The sequence below is a fragment of the Globicephala melas genome, chromosome 10, assembly GCF_963455315.2.
Source record: "Globicephala melas chromosome 10, mGloMel1.2, whole genome shotgun sequence".
Taxonomy (NCBI): Eukaryota; Metazoa; Chordata; class Mammalia; order Artiodactyla; family Delphinidae; genus Globicephala; species Globicephala melas.
The window spans coordinates 92,784,485-92,793,819 of NC_083323.1; the positions used below are offsets into that span (position 1 = coordinate 92,784,485).

Genomic DNA, 9,335 nt, shown 5'->3' on the forward strand with positions numbered 1-9,335 from the left:
TTACTTCTCAGGTTGTAATTATGTTCAAAGGTTTGAAACTGCTGGAAGTCTGATTTCTAGATAATGAGAGAATTCCTATACATGAGTCGATAACTCTTTAAAAATTGATCTAGAGCTTCCCTGGTGGCGCAGTGGTTGAGAGTCCGCCTGCCGATGCAGAGGACGCGGGTTCGTGCCCCGGTCCGGAAAGATCCCACATGCCGCAGAGCGGCTGGGCCCGTGAGCCATGGCCACTGAGCCTGCGCGTCCGGAGCCTGTGCTCCGCAACGGGAGAGGCCACGGCAGTGAGAGGCCCGCGTACCGGAAAAAAAAACAAGAAGTTGGGAATTCCCTGGCGGTCCAGGGGTTAGGACTCGGTGCTTTCACTGCCGGGCCCAGGTTTGATCGCTGGTTGGGGAAATAAGATCTCACAAGCCAGCATAGCACGGCCAAAAAAAAAAGAAGAAGAAGATGTTTGAGGACTGGGCAATTTATTTCAATAAAGGGAAGGACTGCTTTTGCTACAATGGGAAAAAAATGTGGAATTCAAAATTTGCTGCATTTAATGGTATCCCCATTTATCTCTGCACAATGTCTTTCTCTCAACATCTCCATTCCTTCTACTTTCTTTTCACGCCAAGGCTTTGAGTGAGAAATATATCAAGTTGACAAATTGTTTGACATATCTGATCTACAGTGCCTTCTACACCACTCTCCTCTCTCTTTTTTCTCCCAGTAAATACTTTTGACTTTGACATTTACCACATTGGAAATAACAGGTGCCTGAGGACAAATGCATCAAAGTGATTAGAATCAGAAATGTCTGCTAAGGATTATCTTTTTAATAGAGTAGAATGTAGCTTTATTGAACCCTTGAAATGCAGAACCAAATGAATCTCCTTTATTGTGAAAGAAAACAATCCACAGGATTGTAAACCCCAGAAACCAACAGAAGCACTTAAACCTTCAATATGAACATATTTATTTTTCGAACTCGGGTATTTTTCTGAAGTACACTTGTAATCTAAATACCCCTTTCTCTTCTTCCCTTTACAACATACCATTTCAATCTGTTTTATAGAACGAAGGCCTTAAGGAAAAGCCTTATTCACATTCCCACAAAAGAAATAAAGAAAATGCTTGTCTCTAGGATCCATTTAACTGACCTTGACTTAAATCCTGGTAGAGGCTTCCATCTTTATAACAGACACATAAGAGGATAGATGCTCTTTCATTATCAACAAATTCCTCTTAATATGGTTAAGCAGTTCATTAAATTATTCAAATGCATTTACTGAGCTCCTGTAACGTGCAAAGTATTGCTCCAAAGTAGACACCCTGCCTTAGATGTACAGTGGGTGACTGAAATTATAACTTCGAGAGTTTAAGACTTTGATACACGCAAAATACCCTAATAATATGAAATGGTTGCTGTTGCTGCCGCTGAGGCTGGGGCTTCCAAAAATGCCCAGTTTATTTCTAGGGAACAGCTCAGGCACTGGAAGAATATAATTTAAACTTAAGCATTAATAAAAGATGAGGTTAGGCAGTGATTGTACCTTTATAACATAACACAACCCTGTGAAGTACATTCTGGTCATCTAAAATGCTAGCATCTGTGCAAGGCAATCTAGGAAATGACACCAGTTTAAAAAAAACACAACTGGTACCAACTACAGAATAAACCAGGATACAGATCCATTGCCATTTATAGGAAAAATAAACAATATAGAAACATCAACCCCTCTCCCCAGCACTGAAATTACACTTCCTCAGACACCCTGCCATCATTGGGAAGCATGGGGGTCAACTGGGTAAATTTAAAGCATATTAGATAATTAAATAACACAGCCAAGTTTTATTGTGCGTGTGGTCCCAAAGACTTTTCAACAATACATTTGTAGGAATGGAAATTGAAGAAATTGGAAGTATTTTCTAAGAGACAGTTTACGGATTTCTTATAGCTCCCAAAGTGAAAATAGAACACATCACCATCATAACGCAAGCTAATTTGTCTACGGCCCATAAAACCCAACTTCACAGGACATCAGGCTTCCAAGTGCTTCCTTCATATGCCTCTAATTGGTTTTTCTCCCCCCTGAACGAAATAGGGAAGGCTTTTCAGGTCAAGTGTTATCTGCTGGCAAAGTCTTGTACCTTCAGGATAGATACGCTTGCATCATCTGTATATTGACAAGTCAAGCCTCCGTTTGTAAGCTTAAATTCAGCTCCTGGTCTCTCTATTCAGAACTTCCCACATTTACTTAAAAGGTTCATTTAAAACACTGGGGGAAAAAATTCCCCTCTGAAGGAGAGAGACTTATTCAAGGAAAGCAATGCTATTTTCAGCTCATGGCCCACCTTAGAAAGGCAAACTCAACTTCATCTCCCGAAAAGAACCTCAGTAGTCTCCCATTCAGCAACTTGCTATTCCTGTTATTTTCTAATGTTGTGGTTAAATAAACTTAAAGGTTAATAATAAACAGTAATTAAATAAGAAACTTAAAATAAATAATTAAAAAATGGTCTGGAGGTTTTCAGAGAAGGTAATAAAGGTCAATTTCCATTAAATTCACATTCCTTTCTGTACCAGTTTTTACAACGAGTGGGCAACACTGCCCTCTAAGGGCTGATTCTGTTACATCCCTTAGTTCACCTGGCAGGAAATTGCCCCGGGAAGCATTGACACAGCCGTCCCCACGCACCTTCTTTCTTTTACCTCTGGGACACTGTCCTTGACCTTTTGTGAATGACTCTGAAGACCACGGAGCCCAGAGAGGCTATAGACTTCGTGAAAGCTCATCAGAGGATCAGAAACCGACATCCCTTGCAGCGGTTTTCAAACCTTATCCGGCATCAAATCACCCCAAGAGCTTGTTTCAACACAGGTTGCTGCGCCCCGCCTCCAGAATTTCTGACTCCTTAAGTCTAGAGCTGAGGCCAAGAATTTGCCTTTCTAGCAAGTCCCCAGGTGATTGCTGCCAGCCCAGGGGGCCACACTATATGACCCAGACACCGTGCTTGGCACTTTATCTCACTTAATACCTCCCAACAGGGTGAGGTTTTAGCATCCATTTTACAGACCAGTAAGCCAAGTCTTAGACAGTAAACCCAGGACTAACTCAAAAGCCATTGCTCCCTTCTCTGCGCTATGATGTCAGTAAACGAAGCTGTTAGTCATTTCCTCTTCCTTGGCCTCAGTTTCTTCTGCAAGGGGGCGGGACTTAGGTGACCATTTAGTTGGTTTCCCCTCTCAGAGTACCTTGGAGGTCTGGATATGAAGACACCCAGGAAGCTCCACTCCATCTGCAGGCTGGATCTATGAGTGGGCACGCTGAGAGGGGAGGGGACACGTGTTAGCGGGAGGTGCCTCTCTTGGGTTCTGAACCCTCCCACACAGTTCCGAGAGGGTCTGATGTGCTCTGGATTCTGGATTTCTTTGTACTCAGAAACTCTGGCAGAGAGGTTTTAAAGCTAGTGTCTCCTCTTAGAGGTTTTTTGAGGACTTCAAAGCCTAGTGGGGCTTGGAGAAGACCCAAAGGGTGGCAATGTCTGCACCCCTATCCAGCCTCGGCTCAAACCACTGTTCTCAACCTGTTGAAGAACAGTTTTTCTCATCCTTTGCATTCAGCTCCCAACCCAACTTGGTGTTTTCCTGAGGGAGCTACAAATCTGGGGCATCCCATGGGGATGGTTTCTGGCCTCGGTCATTAGGGGGAAAAGATATTCTCAGAAAAACAGCCCAGCGGACTGGTTAGCAGAGATCTTGAGGTCGTGGCCACGGCTGCTCTTCGTGTAGAGCTGGACTCTGGACTCCAGTTGCTCGCTGAGCTTGTCCAGAGCCCCGGTGCAGGACTCCAGGCTTTCGGCCAGTTTCTGGATCTTGGCCTTCAGCACGGCCTGGCTAATCCTGGTGGCACCCTCGGCCCGCCTGGGGATGAGGAAACCGCGGGAGCCAAAGAAGACGATGAAGTAGACCGAGTTGTACAGCGCGATGGAGGCGTTCCTCCCGCTCTGCAGCAGCTGGAGGTCCCCGCGGCCCTGCCCGCGAAGGAAGAAGTCGAGGCAGCTCAGGATCTCGCGCATCTGGTCCTGGCAGGTGGCCGCGATCTCCTGCACCCGCCGCAGCTCCCGGGAGTTGCAGAAGATCAGGGAGAGGTCGGACGTGATGGTGACGGCCCCTCCGGCGGTGGCCACCCCCAGCCCCACGGCCGACGCCAGCAGAGAGGCCCCCAGGGTGACGGGGCTGAGCGAGAGTCCCACGATGGCTGCGACCGCGCCCGCCGCGCTCAGCGAGCTGCCCGCCACGTTGGCCGCCAGGGAACGCCGGCGGAGGCGCTCGAGGCGCCGGGCCACCTCGCGCAGGCGCAGCAGTTGCCCGTGCAGCATGCCGCGGCGGTCCAGCAACAGGCCCTGGAAGCGGCGCAGCGCGTCCGCGCCCTGCAGCTCCCGGGCCTCCGGCCCCTCCATGCCCTGCGGGGACACGACACGCGATTAGCCCGGAGTCAAGCACAACAGCTGCTTCCACCCAAGGGGAAACGGGTCATTTTCCAGTGAGTCATGTGTCAAGTTCTGAAAGACCCGTTCTATAATCTGGGACAAGTCCTCCAGTTCTCAGGACCTTAAATCCGAGTAAGCCAATAGGAACAATGCTCTTGTCCGCTTTTTCTCCCAGGGTACGCCAAGGATGGATTTTCTTATCTGTTAAATAAGGGAGTGGTGGTATTAGAAGTCCACTGCAATATTGAGGCCTCTTCTCTGAAAGGTGACACTTTGCAAGCCTTACGTTGGTACCCCTTTACAAGGCCCTTTCCTTACATGAAGACTGGGATCCTAAGAGTTTTGCAATACTCTTATTGCAAAAGGGTTGTTGTCTTCTTTTTCTCTCTGATGAGTGAAAAACACAAGTCACCAAAAACTCAAAAATCACACCATCTATCAAGTGTAAGGAAACTAATCTTTCTAAGTTAGATGCTCACCTGAAGCAACTCTTCTGCTTGTTTTTTTTCCCTGTCTCTTATCTTAGAAGCAAGACTAAGATGTGGCTTGTGCCACTTCTTCTAATTAGAGCTCATCGGGTCTTCAGAAATTTCATTCTTTGATGTGTACTTAATTAAAAATAAATTACATTAGATTAACACCACTATGTCCCTTTATTATGAAAGCTTCCTTTAAAAGTGAGGAACGATTTTAAAAGTGGCCAAAAATTTTTTAACAACTCACTGAGGGCTACCTGTACCAAGTTGAAATGAAGCCAATTGAAGATGACTGACAGAGAGAACTGTACATCCTGGGTAAAAGTACATCCTTCCTAGTTGCCAAAAATCCCTCCCTTCACATCCACTGTACTCCTTATTATCAGGAACTTCTTGGAAGAGGCACAGAAGCCACAGAAATGGAAGATTTCACTACTGTGAGATATCAGGGCAGAAATCATCATTCTCAACTGGAAGATGAGGAAATCGAAACACAGACACATTCTAGATGCAGCTGATTCTTCAGAGCCCAGTCTAGAATCTTGGTCTCCTGACTCCTAAGTCTTCACTTTACTTGCATGCCTCCATAATTCCACCCACCACTGACAAATTTACAGATAAAGACACCTCTGAGCAAAATGAGACAAAGTTACTCAAAATACATAACAGACCAAGGATATAACCCCAGTATTACAAGTCCAATGGCTATTTTTCAGACAGCATCCCTCTGGCCTCCCCACTTACCATTCACTTCGGGCTATCTCCGGGAAAGGAAAATCTGAGGCTGTTTCTGGATGAGCACGCTTTATAGTTCCAGAGAGCCAATGACTGCACTGGGAAAGCCTTGTCTCATTCTGAGAATTTGCCATTTCCTGTCCTGGCCCCTGCTGCCTCCATCCAGAAGGATGTGACATGGTGGAAAATGACACACCAGCCTCGCAGCACATCCCGTATTTAGGAAATGAACATTGTGTGTTCGCTTTCCTCCAAATGCAGGAAAAGAACCACAGGCTCTTCCCCAACTTGAAACAAGTGTTGTCATTGTCCCAGGGGGCATACCCTGCCTTTCCTCTCCTCTCCTGAGAATAGCTAATGACGTTATCTGGTAGGACATCTAACGCACCCCAGACTGACCAATTATAGTGTTTCTTGAGAGCCTACCATTACAAAATCACTTTTTAAAAAGAAAAAGGAAGGAGGGGATTCTCTTGTGTCTAACAGAGCCACTCACAACCCACTCCTGTGTTTTAAGAGAAGCACCGTGAATCTGTGAGCATTTGAAACACGTGATTCACTCTGCGCGCAGCCCTCAGAATGCAATGCCACGCCCACAGGAAGTGCTGCGTGCAGTTTGGGGCATCTCCAGCTGTGGAGAAGATATCGGAGGTCCCAGAAAGGGCGGGCACACCTCAAGCCAAATGCGTCAGAAGAATCAATGGGGTTAGGCTGCACAAGGAGCTAATTATACGCTTTCAACAGCAGCAGGGATTCGGCTTCCTGGGTTTTCATCTGAAGCAGCAATTGTAGCCCAGGCAATAGTTATATGAATGCATTCTACCCCTCGTAATGAAGCACGGGCTGAAGGGCAATTTTCTGGATCATTCGGGAGAGGAAAACGTGTATAGCATCTGCGGACGCTTTCTGGGGCAATCACATAGGTGGAGGCAGTTCAGCCTGGAAGCTTCCTACCACAGGGTCCCAGATATCTCATCCTTCTTCTAACACTCTTACCTTCAAATAAGGAAGGCCAAAGTGGATTTAAACTTAAATAATTATTGTCTCAGCTCTCTGGTTCATCTGGAAAACCTTAACAGCCATATCTTTCTGGAACACAATTAAATCCACCACCATTATAACTAGACATTGCATTGATCAACACCATGCCATTTGCTGCTCTCACAATCATGGTCCTTTTGAACTTGATTTTTCTGAATTTGATCCAAGTCCAAATATTCTGGTAACAGCTCCTCAAAGGATAAACATAACCCTTAGTCAGATGCCTTCAGTGTCTGTCTGTGCTTTTGAGGTAAGAAATAGGAAAATGTCTTCCTCTGACCCCATAGACATAATCACTCCAACGGGAATGTAAGGTAGGGTGAATGGGGAGTAGGGTAGGCAGGAAGTGAGACAATGTAACCCTGATTCTCAGTTCCCATATGCTCCTGTAACTGCCCTGGACATTTTCTTGTGTGTTTTGGGTTTAGATGAGCAGAAATAAATCTCTATTTCATGGATGGCGAATGTTGCTGGGACACAGAGAGGGTCATCATCTCCAGAGCATCAGTAACCATAGTACAGAGCTAGGAAGAAGAGGAGAAGGTACAGGAGAATGGACAGCACGGGCACTGACCTCAGCCCACATCCTGGAATTTGTTTTTCTCTGTGTTATAAAGCCATATTCTTCAGGTTTGTGGGGTTTTTTGTTGTTGTTGTTGTTTGCGCTACGCAGGCCTCTCACTGTTGCAGCCTCTCCCGTTGCGGAGCACAGGCTCCAGACGCGCAGGCTCAGCGGCCATGGCTCACGGGCCCAGCCGCTCCGCGGCATGTGGGATCTTCCCGGACCGGGGCACGAACCCGTGTCCCCTGCATCGGCAGGCAGACTCTCAACCACTGCGCCACCAGGGAAGCCCCAGGTTTGTGTTTTTATGAAGCAAAAAGAATTCAGTCGTTTGACAGTTTGGGCTTGTTGAGGTTTTACTGCTTATAAAAACCTGCTACTTCACATCATTTCTAAGAATGGACACTTGAACATAACACTTAGATTCAGTATTTATTTACTTTCATAGATTTAAGCACAATAAGAAATTTGAGGAATAATTGAAGGTATTTTGATTAAAAGTGTTATATAGGCAGTTCCTCCCAAAATCTGTGGACCGCACCCTCAAACTTCTTTTGTAAATTGTGTTTTGGGCCCTTATAACACATCACCCCGGAGAGGTTCTATTGAAAATGGTGATTGACCTTCAGATTAGCCTTCAGATCTGTTAAACCTATGATGCAGCTAAACCATACAATTAACAGTACTAGCTTGAATTCTGAGTCCTGGGACTGTAAGAAAATACAGGGCAGGAAAGAAAAAAGGAAGAAAGTTTTTTAAGCATAGGAATCTCTAGACTTCAGCCCTGGAGAACCTAGGTCCTGGAGTGGGGTCTGAAAAAACATAGGTGATTCTGAACTGCCACCAGGGCTGTGAACCACCTCTGTAAAAGCTGTGACTTTTCTGACCACTGGTTACATGGCAGCAGAAACAGTACATACAGCTAGTAGATAGTGTGTAAGTTAGGTGTTTATATAGCTAAGTTATTAACAACCCATTAATTTGGGGCCCCTAGTTAAAACTATCCCATTGTAAAGATAAAGTGATAATTACATTCTGGGCCTCCCAGAGATCTAGAGAGGCCTGGGCCACCTCCATTTTTTAAGGGTCTCAGTGAATTTTTTTAAAAAAGAAGAAATTTTATAAACAACAAGGTCCTACTGTATAGGACAGAGAACTATATTCAGTATCCTATGATAAACCATAATGGAACAGACTATTAAAGAAAAGAATGTATATATGTATAACTGAATCACTTTGCTGTACAGCAGAAATTTTTTTTTTTTTTTGTGGTACGGGGGCCTCTCACTGCTGTAACCCCTCCTGCTGCGGAGCGCAGGCTCAGCGGCCATGGCTCACGGGCCCAGGTGCTCCTCGGCGCGTGGGATCCTCCCGGACTGGGGCACGAACCCGCGTCCCCTGCATCGGCAGGCGGACTCTCAACCACTGCGCCACCAGGGAAGCCCTAGCAGAAATTTTTTAAATTAATTTTTATTGGAGTATAGTTGATTTACAATGTTGTGTTAGTTTCAGGTGTACAGCAAAGTGAATCAGTTATACATATACATATATCCACTCTTTTTTAGATTCTTTTCCCATATAGGTCATTACAGAGTATTGAGTAGAGTTCCCTGTGCTATACAGTAGGCTCTTATTAGTTATCTATTTTATATGTAGTAGTGTATATATGTCAATCCCAATCTCCCAATTTATCCCTCCCCTGCTTCCCACTTGGTAACCATAAATTTGTTTTCTACACCTGTGACTCTATTTCTGTGGGGGTTTTATTCACATCTTTATTGGAGTATATCTGCTTTACAATGTTGTTAGTTTCTGCTGTACAAAAAAGTGAATCAGCTATATGTATACATATATCCCCATATCCCTTCCCTCTTAAGCCTCTATTTCTGTGTTGTAAATAAGTTCATTTGTACCATTTTTTAAGATACCACATATAAGCGAGATCATACGGTATTTGTGTTTCTCTGTCTGACTTACTTAGTATGACCATCCATCCTGGTCGCTACAGCAGAAATTAACACAACATTGTAAATCAACTATAC

The 9,335-nt window shown here is 45.2% G+C and overlaps 1 protein-coding gene across 3 annotated transcripts; it reads right to left on the reverse strand.

Moving 5' to 3' along the window:
- Positions 1-493: 493 nt before the first annotated feature.
- APOLD1 (apolipoprotein L domain containing 1) lies at positions 494-5,873 on the reverse strand. Of its 3 annotated transcripts, none has more exons than XM_060306726.1 (2): positions 5,700-5,873; positions 494-4,680 (listed from the first exon to the last, which is right to left on the reverse strand). In XM_060306726.1, exon 2 carries the CDS (start codon positions 4,447-4,449, stop codon positions 3,709-3,711), a length of 741 nt encoding a protein of 246 aa, XP_060162709.1. In that variant the 5' UTR covers positions 4,450-4,680; positions 5,700-5,873; the 3' UTR covers positions 494-3,708. The 3 variants fall into 3 exon arrangements, with proteins under 3 accessions (XP_060162709.1, XP_030697225.2, XP_060162708.1); XM_030841365.2 differs by having other exon boundaries at positions 494-4,866; XM_060306725.1 differs by having other exon boundaries at positions 494-4,452; positions 5,700-5,871.
- Between the last annotated feature and the right edge of the window lie 3,462 nt (positions 5,874-9,335).